The sequence below is a fragment of the Equus caballus genome, chromosome X (genome assembly GCF_041296265.1).
Source record: "Equus caballus isolate H_3958 breed thoroughbred chromosome X, TB-T2T, whole genome shotgun sequence".
NCBI classification, from domain to species: Eukaryota; Metazoa; Chordata; class Mammalia; order Perissodactyla; family Equidae; genus Equus; species Equus caballus.
The window spans coordinates 7,226,336-7,243,483 of record NC_091715.1 but is presented as its reverse complement, the minus strand read 5'-3'; the positions used below and the strand labels follow the sequence as shown (position 1 = coordinate 7,243,483).

The 17,148-nt window shown below is 41.4% G+C and overlaps 1 protein-coding gene across 6 annotated transcripts in view; it reads left to right on the top strand.

Annotated features, from left to right (window-relative positions):
- The window catches only part of MID1 (midline 1), a 346,750-nt gene extending 336,081 nt beyond the window's left edge, over positions 1 to 10,669 (top strand). For 4 of the 6 annotated variants that reach the window (XM_005613976.4, XM_023633600.2, XM_014728758.3 and 1 more), the window contains exon 10: positions 6,539 to 10,669. In XM_005613976.4, the coding sequence (XP_005614033.1) occupies positions 6,539 to 6,887 (349 nt within the window). In that variant the 3' untranslated portion in view covers positions 6,888 to 10,669. The remainder of the gene's footprint in view (positions 1 to 6,538) is intronic. The other 2 variants (XR_011434657.1, XR_011434656.1) reach the window with 1 other exon arrangement.
- Positions 10,670 to 17,148: the final 6,479 nt, after the last annotated feature.

Sequence of the window (17,148 nt, the reverse complement as noted above, 5' to 3'; positions counted from 1 at the left end):
AAATTGTAGGAAATGACAGACACAGTGTCAGTTGAAAAATTGAAAGTTGAAAGGAGAAGTCTAGGGTTGTCCTGTCCAGTATGGTAGCCATGGGCCACACATGGCTATTTAAATAATTTAACAATTAAAATTAAAGTTTGGTGGAAGGGGTGGAGCAAAATGGTGGGGTGAGCTGACCCGGGGACTCTCCCCTCCAAACTACAACAAAGGATTGGAAAAACTGAATTTCAGCCAATAAACCTAACGTCAGACCGTCAGAGACCTACAGCACCAAGACGAAGGAGGACAGAGAGGCTGCTGCTGGCCTGGGAGGAGCTGAAGCAGGATAGGAGAGAACTTCTCTCCTTCCCCTAGAGACTGGGATCACTGCTGCGGGTGCAGGAAGGAGCGGGGGAGGGGCCGCACGACCAGGGGATTGTCCAGGACTCCCGCCACCGGTGCAGTGGAAACCCCTAACGGGGGAAAGCTTCCATGTGTGGGGACCCCATCAAGCCAGGGCCCCCAGGAGACCAGAGAACGAGAGCTGATTGGAATCCAGATCAGCATGTGAGAGAAACTGCCCCTCCTCCCCCAACCCACGCTGGGCACCGCCATCTTGCCTGAAGGTGGAGAGCTCAGAACATGCGGCTCTCGACCCCCATCTAGTGGCGACAGTCTGTAACTGCAACCAAATTCTACCATCATGCGCAAAAACCGCTCCTCTACCATCCAGCAATTTATAAAAGCCCCAGACCAGAAGGAAAACAATAAAAGCATGGAATTAAGTCCTGAGGACTTGGAAATAGGTAAACTAAGTGAAAACGAGTTCAGAGTAGCTATCATCAAAAAACTCAATGAGGTAAAGGGAAAGATAGAGAAACAAGTCAATGAGTTCTGGAGTTACTTCACAAAAGAGATTGAAACTATAAAGAAGAATCAAACAGAACTACTAGAGATGAAAAATACTATGGACCAGATAAAACAGAATACGGATTCCCTGAATGCCTGGGTAGACACCATAGAGGAGCAAATTAGCATAATCGAAGATATACAGGCTGAATAGCTCCAGACAGAGGAAGAGAACTAAGGATTTAAAAAAATGAGGAAAATATCAGAGAAATAGTGGGTTCAATGAGGAGAAAGAATTTAAGGATCATCGGAATTCCTGAGAACGTGGAAAAGGAAAATGGAGCTGAAAGTGTGCTTAATGAAATAATAGAAGAGAACTTCCCAAATCTAGGGATTGAGGGAGAAACGTGTGTGGAGGAAGCTTTCAGATCTCCTAGATTTGTCAATGTAAAAAGACCTACTGCAAGGCATAGGGTAGTAAAAATGGCAAAAATGAAAGACAAAGAAAGAATACTCAGGGCAGCAAGACAGAAGAAAATAACCTACAAAGGAACTCCTATCAGACTTTCAGCAGATTTCTCTACAGAAACCTTACAAGCTAGGAGAGAATGGAGTGACATATTCAAAACTTTAAAAATCTTCAGCCAAGAATACTCTATCTAGCAAGAATATCCTTCAGATATGAGGGAGAAATTAAATCTTTTCCAGACAAACAAAAGTTAAGGGAATCTGTAACCAAAAGTCCTCCACTACAAGAAATCCTCAAGAAGGCTCTCATACCTGAAAAAAGAAAAAAGGGAGAAAGGGGTCACAAACCACAGGTAGGGAGACAGATAAATAGAACCAGAACAGGATAGCAAATATTCAACTACAGCATTAGGATAAAGGTAAGGAAACTACCAAAGCAAAGACGATCTTATCACTCTAACTACAAACTCATAATACGAGTTGGACTAAGAAATCAAAATAATAATTTAGGAGGGTAAGAGGAAAGGGACTAAATTAGTCTAGGCCAAGTAAGTAAGAGACCACCAGAGAATAGACTATATTATACACAAGATTCTAAATACAAACTTCAGGGTAGCCACTAAACTAAAAAACAGAACAGAGCCACAAAACATAAATAAAGAAAAATCTAAGAATCCCAGCATAAGAACTTGCAGAGTCAATGGATAGGCTAAAACACACAGGACGAGAAACAAAGGTAATACAGGAAAACCAGATAACAAGTGATAGATTGACAGCATTAAGTCCACATGCATCAATAATCACCCTCAATGTAAACGGATTGAACTTTCCAATAAAAAGACACAGAGTAGCAAAATGGATTAAAGAACAAGATCCAACAATTTGTTGCCTCCAGGAAACACACCTCAGCCCCAAGGACAAACACAGGCTCAGAGTGAAGGGGTGGAAGACAATACTTCAAGCTAATAGCAAGCAAAAGAAAGCAGGTGTTGCAATACTTATATCAGATAAAACGGATTTCAAAATAAGGCAGGTAAAGAGAGACACAGAGGGACAATATATAATGATCAAGGGGACACTTCATCAAGAAGAAATAACGCTCATAAATATCTATGCACCCAACACAGGAGCACCAAAGTTCATAAAGCAACTATTAACAGACCTAAAGGAAGATCTTAAAAACAACACAATAATAGTAGAGGACCTCAACACCCCCCTCACATCAATGGACACATCATCCAGACAGAAAATCAACAAGGTAATAGTGGAGCTAAATGAAAAACTAAGACAATTGGACTTAATACAGAATGCTTCATCCTAAAACAGCAGAATACACATTCTTCTCAAGTGCGCATGGACTATTCTCAAGGATAGACCATATGTTCGGAAACAAGGAAAACCTCTACAAATTTTAAAAAATTGAAATAATAACAAGCATCTTCTCTGATCATAATGCTATAAGGCTAGAAATTAATTACAAGAAAAAAGCTGAGAAAGGCATAAGGATGTGGAGACTAAACAATACGCTACTGAACAAGCAATGGATCATTGAAGAAATTAAAGAAGAAATAAAAAAATACCTGGAGACAAATGAAAATGATAACATGCCATACCAACTCATATGGGATACAGCAAAAGCTGTAGTAAGAGGAAAATTCATTGCAATACAGACACATCTTAAAAAACAAGAAAAATCCCAAGTAAGCAATCTTAAACTACACCTAACTGAATTAGAGAAAGAAGAACAAACAAAGCCCAAAGTCAGCAGAAGGAGAGAAATAATAAGAATCAGAGCAGAAATAAATGCTATTGAAACAAAAAAGGCGGTAGAAAGGATCAATGAAACAAAGAGCTGGTTCTTTGAGAAGACAAATAAAATTGACAAACCACTAGCCAGACTTGCAAAGAAAAAAAGGGAGAAAGCTCAAATAAACAAAATCAGAAATGAGCGAGGAGAAATAACAACAGACTCTGCAGAAATACAACGGATTATAAGAGAATACTACGAGAAATTATATGCCAACAAAATGGATAACCTAGAGGAAATGGATAAATTCTTGGATTCCTACACTCTCCCAAAATTCACTCAAGAAGATGCAGACAATTTGAACAGACCAACCACAAGGAAAGAGATTGAAACAGCAATCAAAAACATCCAAAAAATAAAACCCCAGGACCAGATGGCTTTCCTGGGGAATTCTACCAAACTTGCAGAGAGGATTTAATACCTATTCTTTCCTAGCTATTCCAAAAAATTAGGGAGGATGGAACACTTCCTAACACATTCTATGAGGCCAACATCGCACTGATACCAAAGCCTGATAAGGACACCACGAAAAAAGAGAACTACAGGCCAATATCACTGATGAACATAGTTGCAAAAATTCTAAACAAAATTTTGGCAACCAGAATTCAGCAACTCGTCAAAAGGATCATACATCATGATCAAGTGGGATTCATACCAGGGACACGGGGATGGTTCAACATCTGCAAAACAATCAACGTGATGCACCACATCAACAAACTGAGGAGTAACAACCACATGATCATCTCAATAGATGCAGAGAAAGCATTTGACAAGATCCAACAGCCATTTATGATAAAAACTCTGAACAAAATGGGCATAGAAGGAAACTACCTCAACATAATAATGGCCATATATGACAAACCCACAGCCAACATCATACTCAATGAGCAAAAACTGAGTGCCATCCCGTTGAAAACAGGAACAAGACAAGGATGCCCTCTATTACCACTCTTATTTAACACAGGACTGGAAGTCCTGGCCAGAGCAATCAGGCAAGAAAAAGGAATAAAAGGAATCCAAATAGGGAGGGAAATAGTGAAACTCTTGCTGTTTTCAGATGACATGATCTTATATATAGAAAACCCCAAAGAATCCATTGGAAAACTTGTAGGAGTAATCAACAACTACAGCAAAGTTGCAGGGTATAAAATCAATTTGCATAAATCAGTAGCATTTCTATATTCTAATAACAAGCTAACAGAAAAAGAACTCAAGAACACAATACCATTCACAATCGCAACAAAAAGAATAAAATACCTCAGGATAAATTTAACTAAGGAAGTGAAGGACCTATACAATGAAAATTACAAGGCCTTTCTGAGAGAATTGAATGACGATATAAGGAGATGGAAGACATTCCATGTACATGGATTGGAAGAATAAACATAGTTAAAATGTCCGTTCTACCTAAAGCAATCTACAGATGCAACACTATCCCAATCAGAATCCCAATGACATTCTTTACAGAATTAGAACAAAGAATCCTAAAATTCATATGGGGCAACAAAAGACCCCGAATTGCTAAAGCAATCCTGAGAAAAAAGAACAAAACGGGAGGCATCACAATCCCTGACTTCAAAACATACTACAAAGCTACAGTAATCAAAACAGCATGGTACTGGTACAAAAACAGGTGCACAGATCAATGGAACAGAATTGAAAGCCCAGAAATAAAACCACACATCTATGGACAGCTAATCTTCGACAAAGGAGCTGAGGGCATACAATGGAGAAAAGAAAGTCTTTTCAACAAATGGTGCTGGGAAAACTGAAAAGCCACATGTAAAAGAATGAAAATTGACCATTCTTTCTCACCGTTCACCAAAATAAACTCAAAATGAATCAAAGACCTAAAGGTGAGACCTGAAACCATAAGGCTTCTAGAAGAAAACGTAGGCAGTACACTCTGACATCAGTATTAAAAGGATCTTTTCAGACACCATGTCTTCTCAGAGAAGGGAAATAATAGAAAGAATTAACAAATGGGACTTCATCAGACAAAAGAGCTTCTTCAAGGCAAATGAAAACAGGATTGAAGCAAAAAAAAAACACCCACTAACTGGGAAAAAATATTTGCAAGTCATATATCTGACAAAGGCTTAATATCCATAATATATAAAGAACTCACACAACTCAACAACAAAAAATCAAACAACCCCATCAAAAAATGGGCTGGAGACATGAACAGACATTTCTCCAAAGAAGATATACGGATGGCCAATAGGCACATGAAAAGATGCTCAGCATCGCTGATCATCAGGGAAATGCAAATCAAAACTACACTAAGATATCACCTTACACCCATTAGAATGACAAAAATATCCAAAACTAATAGCAACAAATGTTGGAGAGGTTGCGGAGAAACAGGAACCCTCATACACTGCTGGTGGGAATGCAAACTGGTGCAGCCACTATGGAAAACAGTATGGAGATTCCTCAAAAAATTAAAAATAGAACTACCATATGACCCAGCTATTCCACTGCTGGGTATCTATCCAGAGAGCTTGAAGTCAGCAATTCCAAAAATCCTATGTACCCCAATGTTTATTGCAGCATTATTTACAATAGCCAAGACGTGGAAGCAACCTAAGTGCCCATCAACAGATGATTGGTATATGAAAGAAGATATGATATATACAATGGAATATTACTCAGCCGTAAAAAAAGAACAAAATCATTCCATTTGCAACAACATGGATGGACCTTGAGGGAATTATGTTAAGTGAAATAAGCCAGTTAGAGAAGGACAATCTCTGTATGACTCCACTCATGTGAGGAATTTAAAAATGTAGACAGAGAGAACAGATTGGTGGCTACCAGGGGAGAGGTGGGGTGAGGGATGGGCACAGGGGGTTGAGTGGTGCACCTGCAACATGACTGACAATCAATAATATACAACTGAAATTTTACAAGTTTGTAACCTATCATTAACTCAATTTAAAAAAAGCCATTAAAATAGAAAAAAAACATGAACCAAAAAAACAAACAAAAAAAAATTAAAGTTTGGTTCCTCAGTCTCACCAGCCACAGTTCCAGTGCCCAAGAGCCATATATGGCTACCATATTGAACAGAGCAGAACATTTCAATCATTGCAGAACGTTCTATTGAACAGCTCTGGTCTAGAGAGTTCATTGTGTCTTCATGAGGGTTAGAAAAAAGGCAGTAGAACACAAAGTGCAAATTCTCTTGCAATGTCCGATCTGAAAATAGGAATGTAGAGAAATACAATGGCCCCTTTCCTCCCACTGTATGTTTGGGAGGGAAGAAGATGAGGAACACATGTGTCAGGGTTCTTGCCAAGCTTTCACTGAAGGAGAATGAACAGGAGACAATAGAGGATCATGTTTTCATGACCCCTGAGGACTATAGAAAGGATTTAACATACATGTGCAAAATGGCTCATTGTTTTTGTTGTCGCTGTTTTGTGTCTGCAGGTATGCCATTGGCCTTGCTTACAAATCAGCCCCGAAGCACGAGTGGATTGGGAAGAACTCTGCTTCCTGGGCACTGTGTCGATGTCACAATAACTGGGTGGTAAGACACAACAGCAAGGAAATCCCCATTGAGCCAGCCCCCCACCTCCGGCGCGTTGGCATCCTGCTAGACTATGATAACGGCTCCATCGCTTTCTACGATGCTTTGAACTCCATCCACCTCTACACCTTTGACATCACATTCTCGCAGCCTGTGTGCCCCACCTTCACCGTGTGGAACAAATGCTTGACCATTATAACTGGCCTTCCCATCCCAGACCATCTGGACTGCACAGAGCAACTGCCCTGAGCACCTGGCCACGTGGAGCTGCTTTCTAGGGAATAAAAAGGGTTATGGCCACCATTTAGGGGACAGAGAAAGCACAGGCTTCACGAGTGTGATTAAATCCCGCCGAAAAGTGTCCAGAAATCAGCTAAGATAGGACTCAAAATGGGCAATTCCCCCCTTTTACTGTGTTTTGTATTAAGTACAGGCTTTAATAATTTCTTCAAATTTTTTTTGTATTTACAGGAAAATTTATAGATTATTTATAAAAGAAACATAACCAGGATTACAACTCTTAGAATTATTTTCTTGTGCACATTAAGAGGCCCATAAGTTCACCAGCCCTTTGCAGCCTTTATTTCATCACAGTCTATGGGCTTGAGAAAGACCTCTTTTGTAGTTCCATATGCTTATTCACTTTCTCACCTCATCGTATGTCATACTGATCCCACCGTAGGTCCTGTCACTTCAACGGTGCATAAACAAAATATGCAACTATCTTAAAAATAAAAAGTAGTTTTGAGCCTAGTAGGGAAGTAAACGAGCATTCTTACTCTGGTTTATTTTGAAGTGTTCTAACTGTGATGCCAGAAACTTTGATTAGATCAGCTAGGATGGAGAGCAAAACGGAGAATGGAAAGAATTGACTTTGGAGCTTGGAATCTGCCGTGGTGAAGTCTTCTCTTGCCCTCTGATGGCTGCTGAGATAATGTTGGATAGCAGGGTTCTGAAACCTTTGGCTGTATTTTGCCCTGCTTTTCCCAGGATTAAGGATTCTGGGAGAACATTAAGAATGAGATTGCAATTGAAAGTAAGTCACTTTGAATCCTACTGATTATTCAGAAATCCGGGCTGATGTGTTTTATCAGAAGTAGGATTCTATCTCATGATATAAATCTATTTCGTTCTTCCTTTTACTAGATTCTTTAGACCTGTGAACTTTCTTCACTATATTTAATAGCTATCCTGTTTCCCCTCCCCCAAATCATATTTCGTCTGTTGCTGGGGCTGAGGAGATAAACATCTTCTGTCACAAACAGCGGCACCACTGTGGATTGATTTTGCTCTCCAGGACATCAACACATGGCCCCTACCACCACTAGCATGCCCAAATATAAGTCACCCGGAAAACACTTAATATTTATGAGTCGGTAAGGACAAGGGATGTTGCGTACTGCTCACTAGTACCTCCAAAGTTATTACACACAGACCTTTGTTAAACACATCTTGAAAGGTGTAGAAGGCCCTCTGTATATTCTAGTGTAGTTTACCATAGAGTTGTAAGACAAAAAGAAATCAAACTTGCTATTCCCCTGCTGGAACCTGCTGAGAGAACCTGCTAGTAGGATATCGGATGGGATGCTTGGCAGGCTCACCTGGCGCGTCGGCAGGGCCCGTGAGGGAAGGCTTTCTCAAGCAGTCTTTGGACCTGGGGTCCGGCATTGGTTCTACCCTGATGAAGGGCGTGACGTCTATAAACAGTTACATTTGCTAAAATATTTATCTGGGCTACTGAGTCGGCCATTTTGACTGAACAGACTGCTGGAGTTAGGCATTGTTTTTAGTGATTTTGTTTTTAACCAAATCAACCAGTTGTTTCCCTGAAATCCGTCCAAAGACCCGCGGTTTCAGCCTCACGTTTTGTGTTTGCGAGTCCGGACTTCACGGGCGGCTTCCAGGGTGCTTCTGTCCTCCTCACTGGCAGATGCTCTCCTTTTAACAGATAGAGTCTATATATTTCCTATATTATTTATACCCAGAGGAATATTTTGATAGCTACTTAGGACAATTTCACATCTAAAAGATGGACACCTCAATGGAAAACAATTAATCATTCTCTGGAAACTTACTGATTTTTTTTTTTTTTTACAATATAAAAGCAATGTGTATTTGCCTTCCCTGAATAAACTGAAACGGTTGTCTCAGTAATTTTCACATACTGTTTTCGGTAGCTGGGTAATAGATATTTTAATGCACTTTGTACACTAACAGGTTTTAAATAAAAGGGTCTAAAACTCAGCTTCTGAGTTTTGAAAATCATGGTTTCCAGGTACCAATAAATGCTACAGTTTGCCTTATGATGTTAATGTAAAGCATTTACCAGAAGGACAATATTTCCGTGGATATAATGTTTTTCAATATAAAGAAGTTACTACTCAAATTTTCACTGCCAGCTGTTTAGGTTATGTTTTGGCTATTTTTCTAAGGACGAGAAGGATTATGTTATAATTTTGTTGTGGAAGTCTCACTCCTTGCTAACTTAAAAACACTGTGGATAATAGCAGTTACTATTTCCGTGTTGTCATATTTACAGGAAAATATGTATATGGTGAAAGGCCACAGTGTTTACTTTCATTACTGTAATGATGTAGAAAAGATTTCCATGTGGATTTTTTGCAAGCCTAAAAAATATATGCTAGAAACGTTTGCTGCAGTACAATTCTTTAACTGGATCGGGGTCATGGTATTTTGTTTTAGAGGTCCTCACTTCACAGCAAGAAACACTGCGATACAAGGGAGAAAGAGACGGCAGTGCCCATTAAATCAATACAACAAAATCGATGCAGCACCGACCGACGCCGCCAGGTCCGACGTCGTGGGTGTACGAACCGTGCAGTTGCCCAGGGCCGTGGGCCCAGAAGTGCCCAGTGCTTGGTTTAGTGCTCTGCTGTCACCGTCTTGAAATTCCTAATAATTTTTGAACAAGGGGCCTGCATTTTCATTTTGCACTGGGCCTTGCAAATTATGTAGCCAGTCCTCAGAACTCCGAAACATGGTACCTCTCTTCCTGGTGGATATAAATGAAGAAACTTGGATCCAATGTTGACAGTGGCTGGCCATATAATTCAAGTAGGAATCTAAATGGATTAAGATGAGAGTGGGCCTAGGTGAAGATTTTCTTCCCAGCTTTAAAAGAAAATGACTTCAAAAACTGCAAATGATGATGGTTTCTGCTGGAAAAGAGGAAAAGGCCCGATGACAAGCAGGCTTTTTTATTATGGTACTGATATATTGACCTTAAACTTCCTGAAGAATTGAACCAGCGCCCTCCATTGAATGTGGAATCTGCTTCAGCTCCAGGCACATATGCTATGCCTGCAGAGAGACACGCATATTGCTCGCGTCTATGTGCTTTGGTGTTGGGAAGTTGACGATCTGGTCTACCCTTATAAAATGTTTAAAAGGATACAAAGACGATGGGGGCGGGAGGATGTGTTTTAAATGGTGCTTCTCAACAAGGGGGCAATTTGGCAATGTCTGGAGTCATTTTTGGTTGTCCCAACTTGGGGGAGGGCGCCACTGGCATCTGGTGGGTAGAGACCAGGGATGCTGCTAAACATCCTACAATGCATGGCACAGCCGCCCCCGCTCCCCAGGACAAAGAATGATGCAGCCCAAAATATCAATAGTACTGTAGTTGAGAAACTCTTGGTTTGGGGGGAACTTTTTAAAGCAAAACTCTCACAAATATCTTTTACTTTTCCTGTAATTGACTCAATGCCTAATATACCCAAAAACTAAAAATAAAAAAAGGAAAGGGACACCGATTCAATTCAAAACCTTCACTGCAGTGGCTCCTTCACTTTTAAAAATATTTACAAAAATCTGAAAAGCAATTGAAACCTGTGTAAATGGGAATCCACTGATAAGTGTCATGAAGATCTAGCTGTGATTTGCTTAGTTTGGAAATGAAAAGTCAGTTCAATCCCTGGTACTTGAGTCACACTGCCAAGCCCTCAGCCCAGAATATTCTCGCAATTGCTGTTGCTTTCTGGTTCTAAATAAAATCATTTTTGTGGTTCCAAGTCCCACTGTCTGCCTGTCTCTGTTGCCTTTTCATCATGTTGTTTTTGCATCCATGATTTCCACAAATATTTATTCAACTTCTGCTGGGTTTTTGTACCACTATGCAGCACATAATTCATTTTCTTTTATGCCTGAAACTTTCTCACATCCACCATCCTGCCTCTCTACAGTCAAAGCACAATTATTTTACAAGATTCAAAATATTCTCCAGGGAATTTAAAACTACAATGAAAGAAAACCTATACAGGAGTGGAGATCCAGAATAAGAATGGCTTGATTTCGAGTCTTACAGATGGAGTGGAGGAGGGGAGGACAAGGATGACTGGAGCCGAAGAGTGAGGGTTTTTACAGTGTGGTCTGGAACAATCCCAGCAGTTGGTCTATAAATCTATCCCCAACCCCATCCCATGGCTCACAAGACTTGACTTTCTCTCATTTGAGACAAAAGCCCTTTTGATGTAGGTCAGTGCCGTGCAGAGTGTAGTCAGGGGTCTGCAGCATCAGCTCCACCTGCAAGCTTGTTAGAAACGCCAGTTCTCCAGCCCCACCCCAGACCTGCTCATCAGAATCTCTGGGGGTGGGACTCAGCAATCGGAGTCCTAACAAGCCCCTCCAGGGGATTCAAAAGTGTGTGGAGCACCGGTCTGGAGGGCTTCAGCCAGTCTCATATCCCATATAAAAATGCACTTATAGCCTGAAATGTGTTTTCAAGGCAATGTGCTTTACATGCAGCATGGTGTAATGCAGTGATTCTTAACTTGGTTGAGCATTAAAAGCACGTTTTGTACAAATGCTGATTCCTTGATCTCATCCTGAAAGATTGGGGATGAGAAGGCCTAGAGTGTGGCTCACTACCCTGTACTTTTTTTTTTTGAAGTGATTATAAAATGCAGCCAGGATTGGCAGCCAATGCTGTAGTCGCAGTGCTCGGCACCTTTTCCATAAAGGTCAGATGGTGAATATTTTACGGGTTGCGAGCCATATAGTGGTCTCTGTAGCAACTACTCAACTCTGTGACGGTAGAGGAAAAGCAGCCGTAGAGGATATGTAAACAAATGGGTCTGACTGTGTTCCAGTAAAACTTTGTTTACAAAAACAGGCGTTGGGCTGCTCTCGGACCATGCGTCATTTGCCAACTCTTGCTGTAGCAGATACAGTACTGGCCTGGTGGCCCAAAGGCATCAGGGCATTCTCTAACTATCCCCTCACTGAGAACTAACTCAGCCATGTCCCCTCATGGCTCTGGGCTTCAGTGAGCTCTCAAGTCCTTTCCAACTTTGAATTACAGCAATTCTGTGAAATCACAGAACTCATGGAGAATTAGTTAAGGAGTGCTTAAGACTGGGCCACTCAAGGGTTATTAGAAGATTCTTCCGTTCAACAGCGTTGGGTGTGCCAGTTCTGATGATTAGCTTTACCTCTTTCATAATTTTGACTTGAATCAGGCCTTTTCACAAGTGACAGGTGTGTAAAATATATTCCCTTTAATAAGTTTTGAAGTACATTTAATTTGAACTTTTGAAACTGAACAGACACTGTTGTGATTAATCACCTTTCAAAGTCAACTTGAAGGGCATGTCATACACTCCAGAGAGTAGCCCACATCCCTCTTTTTTAAAAATTATTATTTTCAGTAATATTCAAGTAAAATGCATTGAAGAAGATGGTTGCTCATGATTATAATAGAAGTATAAAAAGAGAGACATGTGGAACTTGCAAACTTCTTTTCCCTTGAGCATCATTCTCACTGTAGGATGCAGATTCAAGAATATAAAATAAAAATGGGGTCAAAGACTTATGGAAAAACCTTTCTTGTAGTTGTCCTGTCTTAAGATGGGCGATTTATGGAAAGGAATTCAGGCCTCCCTTTGGATTTTTTTCAGTCATGTTCTCCTAAGAGAATTATAAAGGCATGATTAAATAGGATGTTCAACAATTAACAAGCAAATATGTCATGGCCGAAAACCAATTACCAATTAAGGAGAGGCACAGAAAAATCATTTAGTGAACATTGGTCCTTTTGCATGGTCTATTTATTCTCAAAGCTCAATTTTTGATTATGGTCATTAAAAGCTGTTCAATTTCAGTGAAGTATTTTAGATAATAAAGCCTATTTCACCCCTTTCCCAATCTTATTCCCCCTTCAGCTTCTGCTCTTTCTTGCCTCAGCTTTTCTATCAAGCTTCTCAAAGGGCTATTCAGATGTTCTGCTTCTGTTTCCTCACCGCTCATTGTACCTCCCCACATTCTGTCAGGCATTCAGCGTCTTATTCTAACCAACAGCGCTCCCTGATGTCAAAAATGGTGTCTGCATCAACACATATTCCCATGGATGTTTTACTGGTCTCATCTTGACATACAGCAGCTTTCGAGATGTTGACAACTTCAGTTCTTTCTTTATCCTTCCCTAGACAACACCATCCACACCATCACCTCCTTCACTGTTTTATGCAGATGCCTCCCAAATTTAAATCTCTGGGTCTAGTTTCTCTGCTAAGCTCAGTCCCAAATATTGACCTGCTTCCTTGGTAATCTCTTTTGGATGCTTAGAAGGCACCTCAAATTCAACATGTCCAAAACTGCACTCATGGTCTCTCCCCAAAACTTTGCCCTATCCAACCAGTTTCATGAACCAAAAACCAAGGGTTCGTGTTTGATGTCTCCTTCACCCTCTATGTCCAATCCATCACCAAGTCCTGTTGATTTTCTCTCTTAAATATCTCTTTAACTGACCTACTCTTCCTACAACTTCCAAATCCAAGCTTTCACATCTCTCAGTCTACAGCTGGCATAACCTGCTAACTGGTCTATCTGTAATCCACACTGCCTCTTCTTTAATTCATCCCCCAGAGCAGCCAAGGCAATCTCTAAATTGGACCATGTCACACATACCCCCACACACTCCTTCCACCATTCTTATCCCCACTCCCAATCCCCACATGTTGACTTAAATTCTTTCAGAGTTTCCCATCTACTGATCATGAAATTCTTCCACAATGCCTGTAAGATCCACTATGGTCTTGTCCCTGCCTATTTCCCCGGTATCATCTTGCACCATTCTCCCCTTACTCCCTGTACTCTAGCCACACTGGCTGTTGTAACCATGCTCAAACCTCTACTTGGACCACCCTTCCCTCACCTTCTTACCTACCAGTAATATTTCAGATTACTTCTCAACCGTCACTTCCCAAAGAGTCTTTCCCTGATCTCCCTGCCTGAGTCAAGTTCCCCTGATACCGATTCATAAAACAGTCTGTGCCTCCCTTCATAATGTTTGTCACAGTTCCAAGTTCACACTTGTTTCTGTAAACTGTGTTTAGTATTTCCTTTCCTTTGCCCTTACTAGACTGTAATATTCCTGAAGTCTGAGATCAGGATGAATTAGCTCAATGTTTGCCACATAGTATGTGCTCAATAAATACTTAGGGTAGAATTCCAACTTCTCATGCGTGTGTTCTACTTGTAACTTTCCCTTAAACCCACAACATCCACTATTTTTTTTAAAGATTTGTGTTAAAAAACAGTGCTTCATATTTGCAGAAACCACATATACCTACAGAATAAAAAATAATATCAAAATAAAAGCTAGAAAACCTACCTTCTAGCAAATTCCATCCTCTCCTTTTAGTGGCTGCAGATCATCAAGCAAAAATAAAACTTTTAATTTGGGCAAGCAAATCTGCCCATCGGTGTCTTTTACCATCCCCTGCCTGGCTCCTGGCTCTGAATTCTAAGTCTAGAGTGGCACTTACACAATTCCCACTTGCTGACTCAGCTCATCCCACACTTTAAGGCAATCCAGACGCAAATAGAATTGGCTCTAGGGTATCACTGTCAACCCCTGTCTTGGAGAAGGTCCCCTCTGGCCTTGGTTCTCCACCTCCTCAGTAATTCCACCCAATTTTCAGAAACCAGACACCCCATTCTTCACTACAGCATCACTGAGTCCCGGCCTCCTTTCTCATTTCCTCTCAGTAGCTGGATTCTCTGTCCTTGAACGTCTTCCAAGTTGATTTCCACAGGGAATTCCACCCAATGCCTATGTTGCCTGCTTGTTCAACTTGATCTTGGGTCACCAACTGCATGCTCCTGCCATGCCTCTTTGTATGGGCTGATTTCTGTTTCCTTCATAACTTCAGAGTCTGTTTCAGCATTCCCAGGTCTGTTGCCTTTCAAGCCCTTTAAATGAACAGGTCACATCCACATTTCTCAAAGATACAGTGACTCAAGAACAACTCTGGGCTCATCTATCCTACACTATATTCAATCTACAAGAAACTTACTTTAAACAATAAAGATATAGACGGGTTAAAAGTAACAGAATGGCAAATGATATGGCATGCGAACAGTAATCTAAAGAAAGCTGGAATCGCTATATTAACAGGAAACAAAGTAGGCTTCTGAGCAAGGAACATTTCCTGGGAGTCAATTCACTTAATAAATAAAGCATGAGTCCCTCCTAATCCCATTTTCTTTCACCCCCAAAAGAATGAGAGCAAGAGCCAAGATGGGGTTAGTTGAGGAACACAGGGTTTGAAATTGGGAAATTGGAGCAGGCCTACCCAAATGGAGTTGGCTGTGCAGCCTTTTGGTTGGGCCTACTGCTTTTTTGGAGTCTGTTGTCAGCACGCAATAAATAAGTTACCATAGATGATGACAGAGATGAATATTCTTGCTTTAAATCCCCATGTCAGGCCTTGAAGTGACCCCATCTTGGTGAGGCCAGGTTCAGAAGCAGCAAGAGACACAGACAAGAATAAACGTCCAGCCGTCAGCATGGAACAATGAGCCCAAACAAGGCTTCTGACCTTTGGCCCCTGGGGAATTGGTACATGCAGAGAAAGGAGGGGAGAGTATCCAAATCACAGCATCTGTTACCCGTTGCCTCTTGCTCCCTCCCCACATTCCAGACCTGGCACTCAGGACATCCTGAAATGGAGAAGGTTGCTGGTGGGGATATGTTTGAAACCTTCAAATGATTGACTGGAAGCAGAAGTGCCAGGGCATGAACCCTCAACCCCAGAGTTCATGGGGGCCAACCAACCTGCAGAGCCCAAGCCCTTGATCCCGCCGGACAGGCAGTTCTCATTAAGCAATGCCGCTGGATTTGGTGCCAAAAACATAAAGCTGCCTTGCTCCCTCCTGGGCTCGATTTCTAGGCCCTGGAATACGTGTATTTTTAAAATTTCCAAGTCAATCAATCTTTTCTTGGTGGAATTGTTCAAAGCAGTGCTAACATTTGTTGAGCAATGGATGAGAGTACAATTGTCCCCACAGATAGCTACATGGGAGACATCCTGTGCATGGAAGACAGCCCAGAAAAACCCCGAAGGCTTCCCACTCCCTGCAGGGAACCAGGTCCAAGAGATGCTTCTGGACCAACACAGAAGCAGCACACTGAGCTTCTGTCTGAATGACTTCAGAGAGTGACTGCACATGCCGGGGCAGCCGACTTTCAAAGGCAGCTCATTCTTTCTGAGATTTTTGCCCTTAAAATCAGGAAGTCTTCAGGACAGCTCTGACTGGAGGAAAATCAACACAGCTCATGACAGCAGCCGAGACACAAATGTGAACAATTTTCCTTAATGCCGTCGGTCACAGCCATCGAAAACATCCCCAAAGAGGAGCGACCGGGCTCCGTGTTGCAGAAAAATTCTACCGCAGGGAGATTGAAATCATGACACCTTTACAGCTCTGGAAGGAAATGAGATGACTGAGTGTTAAAATGCCCTGGTGAATTGGGTAAAAATGAGGAAGTTGCTCATTCTTGCTAATTACAGTCTGGGTGTCAAGTTTTCATTTTCAATTTGAGCAGGATATTACAAGCTTGGTTTGCTTATGTATTTTGGGTCTAATTAGATTGCCAAGTACAATCGTCTACCCTCATGGACACATGGGACAGGAAAGCCAGTGCCTGTTGAACGCATTTTCTGTGATACTCTTTCTTCCTCACCTCACTTGTTCTATGGATGAAGTCTTCAGATCCCCATGTTCATCATGGCTCAGTCTTTTCTCTAGTGCTCCCTTCTCTAAAGCACTTCTCTATCTCGGCACCATGGACATTTGGGGTTGGACAATTCCTTATCGAGGAGGCTGTCCTGTGAGTCCTAGGATGTTGAGCAGCATCCTTGGCCTCCACCCAAGGACACCACTAGACACCAGTAGCACCCCTTTCCAATTGTGACAACCAAATATGTCTCCGGACACTGTCAAATGTCCTCTGGGGGACACAGTCACTCCTGCTTGAGAACCACTGGCCTAGGGGAACACTTCAATCGTAATATCAATGTCATATCATTATAACATTGTAATGTTATATACGTTATGTCAATGTTCTATTATAACATTCCTTCTGTCCACAGAATCTTCTCAGGTCACTTTCCTACCAATTTTCTATTCCTTCCTCTCTGCTCCCAGGTCACTGTGTCACTTGTGGGCTGTCTGTTAATAATACAGCCATTGTCCAACCTGCTGGTTC